Raw genomic sequence first — 19,556 nt, 5'->3', positions numbered from 1 at the left:
TCTTTCCCTGCAATCTCTTGAAAAGACAGACGGATTCCTTTTGGAGGGACAGCGGAGAAGTGTATTAAGCTTTGGTTCATTCCCCGCATTCAGTGAAGAGAGTTTTTGGGAAAGATGCCCAGATACTATGGACCAAGTTCAGCTCCAGCGTAAGCAGACAGAATTCCCACTGAAATCAATGGGAGTTGCACCTGCTGACTTTGGAGTTGAATATGGCCCAATATGTGGATACTATAAAGGTTCTGTTTCCAAAGTTTCTTCTGGCTTGTTTTATGGGAATGCAGACCTGGCGCCAGGAACGTCAGAAGACCAATAAATTCACTATGGGAACTTCCAGGCAAATGACAACTCTCTCTCACAGAACAAATCCAGAAGCTCACACGATGCTGAAGGACAAATTCTCAGTGTTCCCCCAGTTCATTGGCACAAATACTGGTTTTGGGTTAGAAACGCTCTGAGAGAAAAAAATGAGGGGAGATATTAGGGGAAATGCTTTGATTGGTTTGTCCAAAATGTTTGAGTGAATATTTTAATTGCCCAGGATACTTGTTAACTGGTAGCAATAAATGCTCTGTAGTCACTAGGGAAGGTATACTGTTTGCATACCTGCTATTTGATGCCTGGTCCCAACAGCTGCTATGCTACATTTTCCCTGTTTGGACTGAATTTTGGCTGTGGCAGTCTCCAGGGGCGGAATGGAAGCACAGACAGGGCTGGAGGAGTCCATCCAGAAAAAAGCAGTAGCTTGAATGTATCCACGTGGCGTTGAATACAGAGAAGTTAACAAAAGCATTATGTGAAGGAGACAGTTTGTCTCTGTTGGGGTCATAATCTGCTGGAAACCGGGATTTAAACAACTGAGATTCAAAGTCCTTTCTTTGAGTAATTTCTCTGTTACAGAGCCATTCTGGTCACATAACACATGTATTATTAGCGAGTTGTTTGTAGGTAGTGGAAGTACAAAAAGAGAAAACTAAGACTGCAATAAAAGAAATAATCTTGGAGCTCCCACATTAAAAAACAAACAAACAAAAAACCCAAACATTTTAATTCTTTCTAAATTCTAAACAAAAAAAAAAACAGCATTAGATCTGTATCTGGTATTATGATTTGACCTAAAGTCTGAAAACATTTGAAGTTGGTATTTCTGGTTCAAGTCCACTTTGTCGGTACACAAGCCAAGGCCTTCTGTACCATTGACTCGAAGTACAGTAGTTTTCTAAACACAGTATTAAGTAGGACGTCCTCACTTTGCAATGTGGGCATCGCGCCCACTCTGACTGCTGATATGTGGTGCAAAGAATAAGGACGGAGGAATGGGACAAAGGAGGAGAGCAGCCAGGCGCCGGTGGAAAGCCGGCTCCTAAAGGAATAGTGGAGTTTCTTGTGTTTGGCATGGCCTGGAAAAGACGGGTTAGAAATTGCTTTCCCAAGCTGCTTGTGATTAACAACCTTCTTTCCTTGTCCTCCGCCTTCAGACCAATATTCCTGCTGCTGCCATTGAACCTGTACGATGCACACATTTTAAAATATGTGGTTGTCGCATGGGAACTAACGCAGGGTGAGTTAGGGGAGAACTGTCAAGACCTACTGAATTTAAAGGGCCTTTTAAAACCAGCCTTCAGAATGTGCTAATATTTACACATTCCCAATCCACCTGGAAATATGTTCTGATGGCTTTAAAGCATTTTGATATTATTAAATGTATGTTGGAATGTATGTAAAATGTATGTAAAAGCACAGTTGTGCTTTATTTTACCCCAAAAGCTAATGATAATTTAATCTCTTTAGAAACAAACAAACTAAAAGAAACAAAGCAGGCACATCCTGTGTTTTACAGAAGGGCAAAATTCCTGTTCCAACCAAAAGGGCATCAGGTTTTTCTTCAGCAACTTCTGGAGACTTTTTTTACTCTTTATGCTGGAGATCCAATTTATTACTTCTAAGGCTGTGTTTTTCCCTAATCTTCTTGAATAAAAGACACAACAGAACAAAACAATTTTTCTTTCTTCTTGGAAGAGCAGGATAGTTTGGATTTCATTATGCTTGAAGGAGTTTTGATGCTTGCATGTCATTAAATTACCGGAAACCTGATTAAAAATATGCATTGTTAAATGCAACATCTGCAGGTAATGTTTAGATCATTTTATTCTGCATAGGGCTCTATCAAAGATTTGGTATCAATGAATAGTGCCAGTCCACAATTTAAGCCACCATTGATTTTATTTTGGGTTCCATAACATGTTGTGTTAAACTAGAACAAATAATCTTAATTTTCCTATATCCATCTCCATCAATTGTAAACAGACAGAGAAACAAGAAGTTTATTTTGAAGCCTATTTTAAATAAATTATTGTATACCTGAGGTTAAAAACAACCTCAGGAGGATGCTCTGTTGGGGTCCTGTGCATCCAGCATGTGCAATGTGGAAACCCATTGTGCTCAGAGCTGCGAGTGTGGGATGGGACGGGGTGATCCTTTCTGCCCATTGCATTGGGGGGAGCTCTGATCCCACTCCCGATTCAGTTGGTGGCATTCTCGCCTGTAAGAAAATATTAAAATATATCTCTTAGAAAGAGTTAACCACACAAAATTAATGGCTGTTACAAGCACTTTGGGAGTTTGTGTTATGAAATGCAATAAGCACATCAACAGATGGTCGGTAGATGCTCACGAGCCGCGGTTACGGGCAGGCAATTGACCCGTTGGCTCTGCAGCTACCTTCAACTCAGAGCGGCCGCCTGCTCCAACACCCCGCAGCCTCTCATTACCTCTCTGTAAGCTTGTCATGCACACGCCATTAATGCCCACATTGCCACTGCCCACGACGGGAGCAGGAGAGCGCCCTAATTACTCCCAACAGTTTATGAAGTCAATGCATTAACGCTTGGAGCAGGCGGCACCTACCGCTCGCTGCCGCGCTCGCTGCCGTGGTGGCTCCTTGGGCTCGTTCGTCACGTTTGGAGATGCAAAAGGGGAGGCGAACGTGAGTCTGCGGACGTTTTGGTACGAAAGCGAGATTCCCATTGCGAAGGCTCGGCGTGGTTTTGTGGCTGCCTTTTGAATGCTGTCAGAAAGGCACAAACATCAGCATAATTTATCGGCAGCTATTTTAGGCAGGTGCACGGGAACTCTAAATATACGGCATCCAGCACTTGCTGCAGTTGCTATGGATATGATATCCCAGGCCTGTAACTAGGGTTATAAATGCTGTTGTGTGCTTATTGCTGTTGTTGTTATTAAAACATGAATTTTAGAGTTATTCCTGCTTGGCTGCTGCCCCTAAATCGTCCATGTAACTGCATACTTCTTTGTCTGAAGGAGGGAGGTGTATGGGAAATCAGTGATAACAGTGCCCTTCCTTCCCTTCTGCTTTTCATTTGTTCCGGGAGGGACCAATTTTGAGCTGCTGTTTACAGCTGTATCAGGGCCAGGAGAATTAAAAATCACACAGAGCCAGAGAAGTGTGCTTCATGTGGGTCTCTCAGATCAGTGCCCTTGTATTTAAGTCTTGCACACTTCACAGATACCCAGGTTTTTCCCCCATGTGTTGAAGACGTTGCTTCCTGCAGCTGCAGGGACTGCACAGCCCCCTTGCTGCTGCCATGGGATGGTGGCATCTTCCCAAATCCTGCCCCGTGTTGCAGATGTGGAAAAGAAAAGACGTCTGGTGATGATGGGGCTCTACAGACCCCCCGGGCACTCCAGCATCCATCTCTGTGTGCGCTATGCCCCATCCTCATGCTCAGCTGGGCATTTTCCTACAGATGGGAACTTGTAGAGGTCACTGGTGCTTGATGCAACTTCATAGTGGAAATTAAGGAAAAAACGGGAGCTGCACGCAACACACCTGCCCGTGACAGCATTGTTCAGCCTAAAATGGAGCCCAAAGATGGTCAGTTGGCAAAATGGGGAGCCCCTGGAAAAGAGGACGTGGTGCATGTACAGACATGGGTGCAGGGGCAGTGCTCGGTGGCTGCCAAAATTTGTCCTGTAGAAACAATGCAGATGGAGAGGGTGGGAGGAGAAACATCGACAGCTCCCTTGTGCCTGTAAAACAGGACGTTGGATGCTTACAGGTTACGACAAGCTAGCGTCTGGTAAAGAGGTCAGCCTGCCCCGAAAGTGGTGCAGAAGCCAAAATAAAGTCTAGCCAGGCCTATGAGGAGTATGAGCACTGAGGCAGGGAAAATAGTGAGGCCTCTTTCTCCCCAGTGGTGGCCCCAGAAAGCAGCGGTGAGGCTGCTGTTAAAATTAAAATATGGCTGAGTATTAGGATATTTGCCTTGGGCAGATATATGTTTTGAGAGACCGGGGTCAGCGGCTGTTTTAACCGCGCTGTTTCATCCCCACTGCCACACTTCCTGAAGTTTCCACTTAAGCGGCGTTTTAAACAGCATGCAGGTATGCTGGTGGCATTCTGCATCGCTCTCCAGAGGGTAAAACGTGTGTGCGTGTGCTCCGCTCTGTCCATCTGTCTGTCTCAAGCACCATAAACCAGCAGTGGAAAAAGGGGAGGCACGAAGCCCGGCGCAAACGGAGAGGAGGAACGAGCGCGGAGGCGATGGGACACAGGGGAAAGTCGTTTCCTACCGTCAGGGAAGGGCGCGTCAGGAGAAAATCGTTTCTTCTGCTGTTGAAAATTAGAGTTTAGACTTCACACGTGAAACAAAAGGAAGAGAAGACTTTGCATGAATGTAGACGCACAATGTATGTTGAACAACATGCACCGTATTTATTTATTTATTTATTTATTTATCATTAGTGGCCTCACGGAGGAGACACTACCAAGGATCAGGACCCCAGTGAATTGCCGAACATCTTCTTTTTCAGCCAGGTATGTTTATACCCAGGCAGATTTACTTTCTTGTGATGAAGTTCCAACAAAACATTTTTAATCACCTCTTGGTCCAAAGAAAGACTCAAGCTGTTCAAACGGCATTTATGACCTCTGTGTTGCTCAGTTCTGGATTCCCAGTAAATAAAAACTTCGCACCATTCCTATCAACCTCCTTTGAGCAGGTCTATAGATAAAAGCGGGGGCACACAGCGTTTACAAGGAAATTGATTTCATCATCAAGTACCTTTGCACATTACCATAGAAATTATCTTTATTTTGCCCAAGTTATAGCTCTTTAATTTTGCACTTTGCATGTGTAGTGCAGTTTGCTTGAGGTTTTCATCTCAAAGACATGCCCATGCTGCAGCTGGATGTGCTGAAAAATCCTGATTTTATTTCTGTTGAAAACAGCAGGACCACTTGTGGAGGAGGAGGATGGCATAGGGGAGCAGAACCTGATTCAAAGCGTGTGCCACAGCCAAGTGTGCATGCATGGCTGGTACCATGAGTGTGATGCTGTGGGCATCACAGATACAGGGTTTCCTCCTGTGCACCCCAAAGCACATCGGGCACAGGTGAGTTATGAATTATGAATTTTGGATGGGCAGCCTGGGAGGCTGGAGAGCACTGCGGTGCCTCCCACTCAACACTGGGCTGTTGCTGTTGCCTTTTTGTTTTAAAATAATCTGTCAAATTCCAGAACCAAACTGTGTCACACCTGTAGGGCTGTGTTTGTGAGACCGTAAGCTCTTTGGGGAACAGCACATCTTTTGTTCTGTGCTTGTACTCTGCTAGTACAACGTGCATGTCCACGACTTGCCCTATTCACCAAAACAACGAAAAAATGGCTATTTCACAGCCATAAAGGTTCTTTATGACAGCAGGATGATGGATGACAGACACCCGATTCCCACTTCAGCTCTGCCTTTATACATTTCCTTACAAACAACACAATTTACACCACGCTGATGCCCTCACAAGCACAGAAAGGGCGCTCAGCATCCAGCCCCACAGTGCTGGCGAAGATGCCTTGATGGGGAAAATACCCCAGGGATGGCAAAAATGCCCCCCAGGGGTGGCGAAGATGCCCCAGGGATGACAAAAAAGCCCCCAGGGTCGGTGACAACGCCTCGGTCAGGGTGAGGCTGCCGGGCACCCAGGCCTTGAAGCACCCGGGCGCTGCCCATGGAGGCGATGCCACATGGCCGCCTCCGAGCGGAGCCGAACGGAGCCGAATGGACCCGAACGGATCCGAACCGATCCGAGCGGACCCGAACCGCGCCGAGCGCCAGCTTCGGGACGCACCCGCCCCGCCCCGCCCCGCGCGCCGCCGCCGCCTGGGCGAGTGGCGCGGGCGCGCGCCCGGGGAAGGGCGGGAGCGCGCTCGCCGTCCCCGCGCGGCCGCAGAGGGGAGAAGCGGCGGCGGCGGCGGAGCGGCGCCGGGGCTGTTGTTTACCAGCGCTGACTGCGGCGGGCGGAGGCGGCCAGCGAGGAGGAGGAGGAGGAGGAGGAGGAGGAGGCAGAAGAGGAGGGGGGGGCAGCCAGACAGCCAGACGCGGCGGCACAGCGCTGCGAGCGCATTAATTGGGAGGAGCAGCGGAGCCTCACCCCGGCATCCCGTTCTCTCTCCCCCTTTCCCCTCTCCTCCGTATCCCCCTCCTCAGGGCATCGCAGCCCCTCCGCACCCAGCTCCTGCGCTCTGACCTTCAGCGCAGCGCGCCGCCTCGCCCCCGTGCGCGCCCCCGCGCCTGCCTCCCCCGGCCCCCTGCCCGCGGCTGGGCAGCGTTGGGGAGGGAGGGAGGGAAGGAGGGAGGGAAGGGGGAGGTTTGCGGCGTGCGCACACCCAGAGGAGGAGGGAAAAAGGGAGGGAGGAGTGGGGGGGAGGAAAAAAAAAAAAAAAAAAGGAAAAATAGAAAGGGAAAAAAAAAGGAAAAAGGGAAAAAAAGGAAAAAATAAAGGAAAAAATAAAGGAAAAAAAAACAAAGAAGGGAAAAAAAAAGGAAAGGGGGGAGAAAGGGGGGGGGAAGGAAATAAGGGAAAAAAAGGGGAAAAAAAAAAAAGGAAAAAAATCGCAGGGAGTACGCCCGGGCCGGGTGCTGTGTGTTGTTGTTGTTGTTGTCGTCGTCGCCGTCGCCGCCCGGCCCCCCCCGCCCGCCCCCCGCCCGCCCCCGGCGCGATGGCAGGGCGGCCCGCGGGGCGGCGAGCCGGAGAGCGGCGGGGGCAGGAGGCGGGGTGCTGAGCCGCTCCGCTCCGCTCGCCGCCGCTTTGTGTGCGAGGGCGGCCGGGGGCTGCCTTGCCTTAATTATTATTATATATATATATATAATTTTTTTTTACCTTGTGTTTTTTTTTATTTTTTTAATTTTTTTTTCCGGGGGGAGAGCGAAGGAGCCCTGCGGCAGCGGCGCCGAGGAGAGGAAGAGGAGGAGTAGGGGGAAGCCTTTTTAATTCATTTTCCTCCCCGATTCCGCATTTCTGCAGCCAGCCGGACTTGTGTGGCGGTGCTGTTGTGTGTGTGTGCGTGTGTGCGTGTGCGGGGGGGGGGGGGGAGGGTGGGGGGTGGCTGCGTGTTGCTTTTTTTTTTTTTTTTTTTTTTTAATTTTTTAATTTTTTTTCCCACCCCTCCGCCGGGCCGCGGGGATCCCACCACCAGGGCACCCCACCCCTCACCACCACCCTTTGCGTTTCGTCGCGGAGCCCCCGGGGCCGCCGCTGTTGTTTTGTAACCGGCTTGTCTGGGGCACCCCCCCCGCCTGTTTTCGGTGTGTGTGTGTGTGAGTGTGTGGCTGCTGCTGCTGCTGCTGCTGCTGCTGCCTCCGTGTGCGGTGTCGGAAAATGGAGGTTGAAGATGCAGAGCGCCGGCCCCGCCGCGCCTCCCGCCCGCCGCTCCCCTGCACGACGAGCGGCCGCGGCCAGCGCTGAGGGGAACCGGCCCCGGAGCCCCCCTCACCCCCGGCCCCGGAGCCTTCAGCCTCGGAGTCCCCCTCCCCGGAGCCCCCAGCCCGGCCAGCGGCGCCCCGGGGCTCCCCCCGTGCTGCTGCCCCCTCCTCGTCGCCCTCAGCGCCCCGCGGAGCCTCCGGAAGATCAACACCACCCCGGGACCTCGCCGCCCTCCGCTCCGAGAGGGGCTCCTCGCTTCTCATTTTTTTTATTATTATTATTTTTTTTTGCCTCGTTTGTTTTCCATTTCTCGAGGCAACGTGGATTTATTTATCCTGCCCCGCTGCTCGCCCCCCTTTTGGCTCCTTCGTTATTTTTAGAGAACGAGGAGGGGGGGGGCTGAGGGTGGCGGGGTGGGGGGGTGGGGGGAAGCGAACAATTTGGGACTTTTATTTTTTATTTCTTTAAAAAAAAAAAAAAAAGAATTTTCGGAAAGGGGGATTTTGTCCAATTAAAAAAAGAGGAATGAAGTCTGGCGCTGGAGGAGGGTCCCTCGCCGTCTTCTGGGGGTTTCTGCTCGCCTTCGCCGCGCTTGGTCTGGGGCCGACAAATGGGGAAAGTGAGTATGGGGCTGGGGGGGGGGGGGGGGGCGGTGTGTGAGGGGCTGGGGGGGAGCGTGTGGGGACCGGGGTGTGTGTGTGTGGGGGGGATATAGGGGGCTATAGGGGCCGTGTGAGGGGCTATGGGGGGCGTGTGAGGGGCTGTGGGGGGGTGAAGGCGTCGCAGAGGGGCCGGGGGCTGCGTGCGAGGGGCCGCGCTGTTGTGTGAGGGGCTCTGGCTGGGGGGGGGCTCGGCTGCGGGGGGCTCCCGCTGCCTTCCCTCAGCCTTTTCGCCCCTACCCCTCGGGCACCGCCACCCACCCGGGGCTCGGCTTCTCCCTTCGGTCCCTGCCGCAGCAGCCCCCGGCCCGGGGGAGCCCCGGTGCCATCTCCCCCCCCTCCCCATTCTCCCCCCAAACCCGGCCCCGGCGGCGCGGTGCTGGGCCCGGCGGGGCTGCGAGCTGCGTAGTAAACACAGGCGGGCGGGGAAGGGCTGCGCCTGCCTTCCCCACATGGAAGGAGCTTGAGCTTTGTCAAGAGCCAGAGTAACCTGCCGCGGCGGGTGAGGAATTCCTGGAAGAATTCCTGGCCGTGCCTCTGCTGAGGAGGGCTCTGGCCCCTCGCTGCGGGGTTACGGCGGTCTGGAAAGTCGCAGCCCGGCTGCTTTTTGGTTCCTCGCTATTATACAGCTCCGTGCATCGCGGCTCTGGTTCCCTGTAGCCCCCTCGCTTCGTTTCCCTGCTCCCCCAAGCCGCTAAGGTTGCGGGGCGTGAAGGGACAGGGGTGCTGTGGGCCTTGAGGCTGTGAGCACCGCCGTGTGGGGCTCGTGGTGGCTTTGGGGGCTCCCCACGCATGGACTTGGCCTCCCCAAGGTTTGCTGGCCCGGCTCTCTGCAGGCAGGGAGATGGGAAGCGCGCCCTGGAGCCCAACCATTTTAAGAGCTGCTCCATCTCCTTCAGCGCCTCTCTCCGTCTGCAGAGGCAGGGTTGGTTCTTTTCCTGCGTCTGGATGCTTTAATTTCTTCCGCTGGGTGTTTTTCGGCGTGTTCCTCGAGCTGTGCTCGTGTGCCCGGCTCGCACAAAAGATAGGCGTTGATGGAAGGGAGAGATCAATTTTCTCCATTTTAAGTGTAAGGGGAAGGAATGTGGGAGCTGCAGAGGCTTTGCTAAAAGTGGTAGTTTCAGGATGAAAAGAGAAGCAAGTTCTTTGGATGCACTGACAAGGAGGCTAAAAAAACCCCAGCGTTTGAGCAAGAAGCGCATAGATGGAGCCTGTAACGTGTGTTGAGTAATATTGTGTTTCATTAGGCAGCGAATGCCAATTAACTCGTTGCAAATTAAGGCCCGGCTTAGGCTTTTGCATTGTGGTGGCAGGGCCAGCTTGGGCTGGGGAGCTGCAGTCCTGCTTCCACGCGTTGAACTTGTTGGCCAGGGCTGTTTTCAAGAGGGAAGATTAATGTTTGGGTTTGAAAACAAAACCCTAGTGCAGTTCTTCAGGGAAGGGCTTGAAAAGGATCGGGTAGCACGGAGAAGACAGGAGAGGAGGAGGAGGAGGTCTGGTGTGCCCGTAAACTGCTGGGATGTGTGCTTAGAAGGGTTTTCTTACCTGGCCCAGAACACCTTCAAATAAACCACGTTTGCCCAACTCTTGCAATAAAGTCAGGCAGGAACGGTGGGTTGGGATATCAGCTTCCAGTCCTCTCAAGTGTTTGCAGTTACCGTTTAGCTAAAACGACCCAATTAAGAGCCTCCCAAATGAAATATCTCCTTCTTCTGATCTAGGCATTTAAATACGGGGAGATATGCTGAAAAACTTGTCTTAGCTGAATACTGCCTCTAATCGATCGTCTTTGTAGTTTACAGTTTAATAGCCTTTGTTTTCACAAGTTATTGCTGAAAGAATTTTGCTGTTAGGGGGAAAAATGATCTCCAGAGCAGATGTTTTGCATCTCTTCATATTCTTCTCTCTCCCCACAATAGTGGAAGGAAGATTAATCTTAATTTTTATTTGTTTTTCATATATACTGTGTCATAGCTAAAAGGCACTTCCATTTTCGGTCAAACAAGCAAGGCATTCCTAAATAGGAATACAAAGGAGTTACAACAGGAGGGGGGAAGCCCATCTCTTTAATGCGAAATCCTATAAAATCTGCTCATGGTTCAATGACAGAAAACTCTTGAAAAGGCAGGTAGCCTCGGTGGTAAGCTACTGGTTTAAAACCGGTTGTTAAAAAGCGCTAAGAATTTGCTGAGGTTTTTGTTAGAACAGCACAAAAATAAAAACAAAAAGGCCCTTCAGCGCGGTGCAGCGTGTGCCGGTGGAGCAGGGCATTTGGTGTGCTGCTGGAGACCGCCTCTTCAGCCCACCCCTGGGATGAAGCAGCTTGGAGTTTGCTGCCTTTTGTACCTGAAGCACGATGGGGTTTGTGTTTTTTTGTCCCATGTAGCATATGTGTGTAAAGGGAATGCCTGGAAGGGCGTGGGTTAAGCGTGTAAAGTGAGCTGTTTTGGGTAGTACCGTGCTTCAGACCAGTAGGTTCCCTGATGGATCTGCTCATCTTAGCCATGAGCTTTTGCTTGCATATCCAGGCCGTATTTCACACTCCTGATGTTAACAAGCAGTAGCTCGTGTTGTATGTTCAATCCCTCTCCCGGGTTGCTTAGCAAAAGCCCTCCTGACCTCCCGAGTGCCAGCATTGCACACACCTCGCTTTCCCATCAGCATTTTCACAGACGCCTAGTGGTTAGCGAATGCTGGTAAATGGGAGTTGGTTAAGCCCTTCTGCAATTGAGGTTGCAAATTGAAATGCCAGAGCACCAAAGGAACCGGTGTCACCGGCGGGAGGAGAGCCGTCGGTGCCGTGGACGGGATGGCGGTGCTTGGCTTGTGCTGCTCGAGGCGGTGCTCTGCAGGCGTTTCGGTACCAGAACTGGAGCAAAGGCTCGTGTGACTCAGAAACCGGCGGGTTAGGAAACGGCAGGGACTTAGCCCGTGTCGGGCAAAAGGGCTGGAGAACGTGAGGAAGCGGAGGGCTGGGTGTCCAACCCCCTCGGAGGGGGAATCCAACGCGCGTTGCATCGCCAAGCCAGCCCCAGGAGAGTGATGCTCCTCGCGATGCTCCTTGCGTGTTAGAAGTGAGGGATGGAAAGGGACATGGAGAGCAGGACAGCTCTGTTAGTTTTACTTCAGCACAACAGCAGGCATGATTTGTTGGCTTTCCTAAGGAAATTGCCCAGATTTGATAAATTGCTGTGTTAATTTCGGTTAGCATTTCCCCGGTCAGTTCTTCAAACTAAGTTCCTCATATATGAGAAGCACAACTCCAGTGACAACTCCTCTTGTCTTCATCTGGAGATGCGTGCACGAATCTAGTGGTGAGGAATTTCCGTGTAACGATTTCTGAATCTGTCTTAATTGGTAAATAATTAATCTGTGCCAGTATACGTTACCTTGGGAAAAGTTGTTTCAAATCATGTCGAGTTTTCTGCTAATCTGGCACTTGCTAGGGAAATGCTGGAGGAGATTTTCACGTGGGTGTGAATTGTGAGCTGCCACTGACTGTGTTGTGGAGAAGTTTGGTGACGGTCCTGAACCTCCAGAGAGGAATAATGTGCACAGCAAACCTGGTGTTGGCTTTGTGATTCTGCGTAGAAAACAACTTGCCTACCACATCATCATCTGTGATGCTCGTAAAGTTCATAACTTAGAAAATGTACTGGATTAAATTACTTAAAAAAAAAAAAAAAAAGACGGTTTCCCTGGAATGGTTATAGTGAAATTAATGAATTCTATCAGCATTGTTTTACTTTTTTTTTTTTTTTTTTTTTTCTGAAAAGGTGGTAACTGAAAAGCAATGGTAGCTCTTGAACAGTGTTCTTTGAACTTTGGTTTATGAAAATGAAAAAAAAACAAAAACAAACCTCTAAAATTCAAATAGGGGTTTATTTACAGCTTTCACGTTTGGAAATGTGTGATGTCCTGAAGCAGCAGCTGTTTTCAAGTCTTTATGCGTGCCTGTACATAGAAATGGGTAACTTGCAGTTCTCAGGTATCACGCATGTTGCTTAAGTTTACTCAAACTGCAGTGTTTTTTAATTATCTTGAGGTTCTCGTAATTAGAGTTGTTGCAGATAGGTAGCTTCGCTTCATTTCATGTCTTTCTGGCAAAATTGAGCTTTCAAGCTTTCTGGGCTTAGGAGGTGATGGAGCTCCTCAGAGCTCTGCCTCTGAAAAGGCTCCGAAAGGCTTTGGGAGCGCAGTGATGTGTTTGAAAGGTAGAACTACTGTTCTGGTATTTTGATATATTTGACGTATAATTTTTCTATCACTGTAAATTGTATAGACAGCTCCTTTGTGTAGGTTAGTTGGATTAGTGTTTATGATTTATGAAAACCACTTTAAAAATAATAGTTTGAAAATTGTTGTATTGTACAAAACCAGAGCTCACCAAGCAGTAGTTGATGAAGACACATTTGTGGTTGTTAGCCAGCCTGTCTTTTTTTTTTTTTCCCTCTTAGCCAAGTCATGACAGGTACAATCTGGACTGATTTCTGTAGTACTATATTTGTCTTTTTTGTGTCCAGAACTGTCTGAGGACAGGCAAGTGATTAGCAACATACAATGTTCATTCACATATTTCTGTGCTCTGCAAACTGAGCCGTACCGATCCCTCAAAGTAAAAAATAGCCTCTGCTGCCTTTGTGCAGGGCTTGCAGCTTTTGCTAACAGAGTTTGTGGCAGTTCGGCTTATCCATTAATTAAGGAGATGCATTCCTGCAAAACGGGCGTCAGCGTGGTGGTGGATTGTAAAGGTTTAACTTGCGTTTATCATTAAAAGTTTTCCATTTTAACCTTTGCAAATGCCAAGTATGCACAGCTCCTTCAGGATTTCTTTCAAGGCAACGATTAACTTATTAAATGAGGGTATGCTGAAGAAGTGGCTGTTGTGTTTTTGAAGACAAGATGATTTAAAATTTGCTGAAAAGCAAAATTGACATAAAACATTATTACTGTATCTAACAGTTTAATTTGCATCTGACCCGTGAATTTTCACATAATATCATTTAATTTGTTTTGAAGTGTTTTGCATGTTATCTACAACTTTTTTTCCTTTCTTTGTGAACTTGGTGTGAGCAGAAGTAGGCTTCTCTCTTTCAGTGACTCCACAGATGGTTTTTCAAGGTGACTGTGCTCCTTGACCTACCCAGCTAGATGAGATCTCACCCCCAGTGAGGGAGGAAGATTGTTCTTCCAAATCCACTTTGAAATATTTTGGTAGAACAGCAAGCGTGTGCTTTTGTAGCAACACCAGGTCATTTTAATAATAATTTGGAGGAAAAAAAAAAAAAAAAAGGATCACATTTAAAATTGACACTGAAGAGAAGCGCTAGCCAGGTGGAGCTTTAAGAACTTAATCTGTGCTGTGGGCTGGGGGAAAAAAATGCGTACATCATACAAACAATAATTCTTAAGCAGGAAATTGGTGCTCTGTATGCAGTGGTATACAAACTAGGTGTGCGTCGTGCTTTTGTGGCAGATCTTGGTGATAAGTAGTTAGTCAGCGAGGGTGGTTTTTTGGGCAAGTCCAGTGATGCAAGGAGTTCATTTCCTACGCGCTGCCAGCAAAGCGCGAGTTACTGAACTAGCTCCGTGACCAGTCAGGGAGAGCGTTATCTGCAGAGCTGTTATTGGTGCCATTACACGCTGTAAAGATAGCGCTGTTTGCTTGGGAGCGTGAGCATCAGCTCTGGTCAAAACACTTTCTCCTAGCAGGTGGGCTTTTTGGGGAGCTCCTGGCTGCGCATCCCTCCTCCCCGTGGAGGGGAGCGGTGTCAAAATGGGGCAGGGAAATGCAGCAAATGTCGGAGCCCCTAATGATAGAGGCAAACTCTACATGCTGTGTGGTTTGTGTGTTTTTTTTTTTTTTTCCTGCTGCCGCAGATGGGGCGGCGGATCGCTTTTGCTGATTGTTTCTGGGAGCTTTGTCGTTTTTCCTTCGATATGAACGATTCTCGGATTAGTGCTCTGCTCACTTATGCTGGCGACTTGCACAACAGTTTTCAGATAGCAGAGGCTTTGATTGGAGGAAGGAAGGATGAATTTTGTGACGTTTGTGAAACGAATACACGCCGAAGCAGTCGGAGATGCCTTGTACTCCATCAGAGTGCAGCCTGTCTGAATGAAAGGCACTGCACCTACTGCTAAGTTTATAAACTGGGTTTATACAGATTACTCTTTAAATTATTCATGATGCTACATTACAAGTATATCTGACAGGTTTAAAATAAACGACGTGATGCTAAGAGGGAGCATGCATAAATTAGAGCTGGGATAATATGCTTTTTGAAGCATCTCCTCCATTTGTTCCTGCTGGAACAGAGCAGGTAACTGCAGCTGAGTGTGGGTCCCAAGTAAAGTGATCATCATCCTCAGCTGGCGTTGCAGTGGCTGTTCTTAAAGACAGATGAGATGAAGTGGCAGGGAGTGCCCAGGTGCTCAGGGTGTGTTTAGTTGTGTACACTTTTCTCCTGAAACGTGGAGAGTATTTACGGGAGGAAGCTTCTGTAAGCACAGCTGCTCAAAGGGTCTGCTGGTGGCTGTGCAAGGTGGAGGTAGGGTAGGGTCACATCCCGTTATTTTACCTGCTCCTTCTTGGTAGAGCTGCTGTGGTTAGCACGAGGTGCTCTGGCAGGGTGCTAGGAGGCTTTCCCTGACACCTGGTGGGATGCTGCCTCTGGTTTGCTTTGGGTCGTGGCACGCGGCTTCAGGTCTCCCTAATGCTTAAGCACAGGGGAACTTTGCAAGACCTGAAGTGATGAATTTGGAGAGGGTTGTTGGTGAGTGAAGAGGATCCCAGATCTCTTCAGATGTGAGAACAGCTTCTCCAAATGCACCTTGAAATAATGCTGGTTCTGAGTTAGTGGGCAGGCAGCTTATTATTTTCAAGATGTGAGCTCCTGATGTTGTTTATGGCAGTAAAATGATGGGTGATAGAGCAGCCCTCCGAAAATCATCGGAGGTATTTATGGATGTGGAGGGTATTATGGGGACCGATAGTTCACATCTTCAGCCTTGAACAGGTACAGCATTTTGGAGCAAAGCCTGGTGACAGCTGCTCCTGGAAACAAACTTGTAGGAGAATTGGCTTGGACCTGGATAGGGCGTTATTCCTGGATCTCACCGGCGTGCTTTCCTCGTTACTTGCCTGGGCTCCAGCTTAGCATTTTCTCCACATTTTCAGTTGGTCCTTGTACAAATAGTACGTGTTGCTTCCCTGCCGCCCTTGTCACCTCCCCTTGGGTCCTTTTTACAAGAGGATGTGCGGGGAGAGGCGTACCAGGAGCTGCTGAGCCCGCGGTGGGGTAACGTGGGGTGGGCTGTGGTGTTGGGGCTGGCATCGTGCTGCCACCACCTTGGAGTCCGCAGAGCGGCTGGGCTGGAGGGGGAGCCCGCTGGAATCACGACGGTGCCTGGCTGCCACGACAGGGGATTTTTAGCTGCTTCTCTCCAGTTGTTCTGTGTCCCCAGCAGGTGGAAGCAGCTTGTGGCTGCGTTGGCTGTCGTTACCGGCGTCGTTCAGTTTGTTGTGGCTGCGGCGGTGATGGGTTCGTGTGTGTGTGTTTTGGAGATGGGTGTACGTTTTATTGGTCCCCTGCAAATGCCACGTCTCCAGGGAGCAAGGAGGGGATGAACGCCCGGCTGTGCTAGGAGATGCACGTGAGGTGCTGTAAAAGTGCTTGTGCTCCCTTTCCTCGCACCCGAGAGGTGCTGCGACTGGGGGAAATCAGCTTGCAAACCCAGAGACCACACGTGTGGGGGAAGATGCCAAAGGGTTTGTCAGTCCTGTTCACATGCCTTGGACCCAGAGATTGTTTTAGCAGGTTTTGTTGGTATTCCCTTCATGCTTTCAGTGGCTACACCCATGATGGAGCTCGCCTGTGCAGTTATCGCTGTACGAAGCAGCAAAACTGGGTTTTAAGGAGAGCACTTCCGTGAGGTTCGGCTTGAGCCTACCTGGGTCTGAAATCTGGGAGTGACTGAGGGATTTGCTTTTTGTTCTATTTCACGTGCTAATAAAATGTATGACTTTTTGTTAGGTTAGGGTAGGCTGCCTCTGCAGCTGAGTACTGCCATTGAAATTGTGCCTTACCAAATGGCGTGTTCTGTGTATTCAATCCTCGAAGCGGGCTGTGGGAGTCCCTTCCCAAACTTGAGCTTCTACACGCCCGGATGGGTTGTGGTTCCGAAATGTGGCCGGCATTACCAGCGACCGAACAAAAATCCTTTCAAGTTGGTTCAGTTGTTATCCTACAGAAATAAGGCACAGAGACAAATGCGCTCGAGTGCGTGTGTGCGCTCAGGCAGCGATTCTGGCCTTCAGCAGAAACACATGTGAAACGGACATCTGTTTTTACGTGGTTTGTGTTTTGTGCATCTCTTTTGGTAGTTCATTGTTTAAATAAACATGTTGCATTAGCCATAAGGCTTCGGTGCCAAATGCCCACTGATGAGATGTATTAGGGTTTTGTTGTTCCCAGGCCATACTGAGAAACAACAGCTTTACAATTCAACACATTTGAAGAAGATTACAAAAAGAATTTGGGGTGGATTGCAATCAGCACTTCAAAAGCAATTGCTTTGGAGTAACTCCCCTTTAACACAGCGCAGCGCCCATGGAAAAACACTGTCATCTTAACAGATGCAGTGTTATTTTGGAGATTCCACTGTATAAATACATGGACTGTGGTTAAATTGTGATGGCAACAGATGCAATCTCTGTTCTCAATTCTTTCATCTCCTTAATATTTAAAAATACCCCACAAAGCAAAAAAACATCAAGGCTGAAAATACACTTTGTGTAAAATTGTCGGGGCTGAGCCTTGCTTGGTTTCAGACAGGTCATTGCAAATCATGCAGTAATGCTCACCTCTGTGAAGAGTCCTGCAAGTGCTGCTGCCGAGGGCTCGCGTAGGCTTCGTGTGGTTGGAATTCCTCAGCAGTGCTTAAGAAACGTCAGCAAGATAGAAGTCGGAGTGGGTTGACCTGGCAAAAGCGTATTCCCGATCTTTTTCCTCAAAGAAAGTGATGGGATGAGGACAGCAATCACATATTCCGTTGGCTAAGCCAAGAGCGTCTGAGGATTTTTGCGGTATTCGTGCCGTCGATATCAGTGACTTTATTTTTAAGTTTGTCCGCAGTACATCGCGCTGTCGGAGGGCGAGAGGGTTGGAATGTGGGCATCAGATGTTGTATCGTAATGCTGCACAGTTGTGTTCGCATTTGTTTTTCTTTCCGGATTTGGTTTTGTTTAAATACTGATTTGACAAGGATAAATCGGGAGCGAGGGTGTTGGTTTCTCGTCCTCTGTGAGCAGCAAATAGCATAACAAGATGTTGTTGTTATTGGTGCAGTCGCCTCTGTCCATCCACTAGTTGGGTGGAAAAGCCTTGAGCTAAATACTGTAACTGCCTTTTAGGAAGGGATTGGATGGGTTTGCGAGCAACAACCTTGGTAGTCGTTCATGTGTGCTAAAATAGGGAGCGACCACATCTCATGCCTCAGAAGCTGACGGTGTGCAAGGGAGAGGAAGAAATTGTGTTCTTCCTCCTCTAGGTGCTTGTGTTTCCCTCCCCATTTGTAAAATGTGGAGCAGTGCCGGCCCTGAGGGTGGCCAAAGGGCCATGTTGAAGAGTTTTGATGTGCCTTGGGGTGCTTGGTGCACCTCAGTAAACCCCAGGTCTTCCCAGGAGGCTGTGCAGATGACCTTGAGTCAAGCCAAGTTGTGTCAAGGGCGTGAGGCGCGTGTCCATCACCTAGCCAGGTACCATGTGGGACTGGAGCGGCCGTGTTCCTTCCGAGGGGGCCCTTGGTACGTGGGTGGAAGTCTCTGCCTTGGTTTGGGGGTCTGGCACCGCAGGACATCCTCTTGCAGGAACAGACATGGCTGTGGGCAAAGGCAGGGGCTTCGTACCAAGGTGGGAGCGCGTCCAAACGCGGGGACAGCGGTGGTGCCATCCTGCTGCGCTCAACATAGCGGAGCTACTACAGCTTTATGGAGCTGAAAGCAACTCTAATGCTTCCACCGGGCACTGCAGCTCTGTAACTTCTGAACCTGGTGGGAATGTTGGCAATTTCGGTCCAATTTGTCGTTCGAAGTTTATTACTTCCTTAGTGCGAAGGCCTCTGAGCACTGCTAGTGTTATCGTGTTTGCTTTATTGAGGTGGTGTGGGTGATTTCCTAGCGACTTGAAACAGCAGGCAGGAAGAGCTTGCTTTAAATACACTGTTTTAATCTCATTTTGCGTATTTTCTAGTTGGAATTTTTCTTGACTGACAGCCGTTAGAACACCTCAATTTGCAAATATGACCTTTACGGAGAAAAAAAAAGAGATTTTTTGCCAGTAAATAACATTTGTTGTTTCTGTGTGTTCATGTAAACAAGCAATTTCGATACCTTTCCTCAGATCCTTAATTTTCGCACCTTTAAATGACAGAATGGTGGATGGTGCGCTTGCTGCTAGATTACTTCTCATTTGTGTTACTTCCCTATTTGGACGGAAAATGGAATTGTAATTAAAATGGGGAAGAATTTTGAGACTTAATTAAAACTCAGTGTGGTGGACGGGCATGATTTAAAAATAAAATCAATAGAATAGTTTCTCGCTGTCCTTTGGAAGTTAAGAGCTAATAGATTTTGCCCACTGACTGCTTGACAGGTTTCTACACAGGGGTCAGCTATTTTTAAAATTTGGAATGAATTCCTTCCTTCCTTATTGAACGGAACCGTTTGAGTGAATTGAAATGAGGCACTTGCACAAATAGTTGCTGAACTTGAAAGCTCTCGTACCATTCAACGAGGGGTGGCTCCGAGAGAGCCCTGAGCAGTGAATCCACCAGTCCAAACGTTTTTGTGTAAATTACATGCTTACTATTTTTGTTTTATTTAAATTACAGTAGGCATTTGCCCTAATATATGCTGTTATAATTTCATGTTAGATTTGTAATTAAGTTTATTTTTAGAAGAATGCATTTAAGTGGTTTATATGAAATGATTTTCTATTTTTGTAAATGAAATAATTGGGTTTTATTGACTTTTAATTTCATGCAAATGGCTTTTTTGGCTTGGCGGTTATGTAAGCAGAAAGAAATCTAATGATTTGAGAGGATTCTCGTAACGGGAAGAACAGAGGACGGGGACAGGCTGTCGCAGCTAGGGCACTGGTGGGCAGAGTTAACTC

At 48.7% G+C, this 19,556-nt stretch overlaps 1 protein-coding gene across 2 annotated transcripts in view; it reads left to right on the top strand.

The window, feature by feature from the left end:
• The first annotated feature begins 8,216 nt into the window (after positions 1–8,216).
• Positions 8,217–19,556, top strand: part of IGF1R (insulin like growth factor 1 receptor) — a 169,918-nt gene continuing 158,578 nt past the window's right edge. For both annotated transcript variants that reach the window (XM_084293335.1, XM_084293334.1), the window contains exon 1: positions 8,217–8,339. In XM_084293335.1, coding sequence (XP_084149461.1) covers positions 8,246–8,339 — 94 coding nt within the window. In that variant the 5' untranslated portion in view covers positions 8,217–8,245. The remainder of the gene's footprint in view (positions 8,340–19,556) is intronic.

The sequence above is a fragment of the Netta rufina genome, assembly GCF_964035555.1.
Source record: "Netta rufina genome assembly, chromosome: 11".
Taxonomy (NCBI): Eukaryota; Metazoa; Chordata; class Aves; order Anseriformes; family Anatidae; genus Netta; species Netta rufina.
Note: the sequence above shows the minus strand (reverse complement) of the source record. Positions and strands in the feature narration are given on the sequence as shown.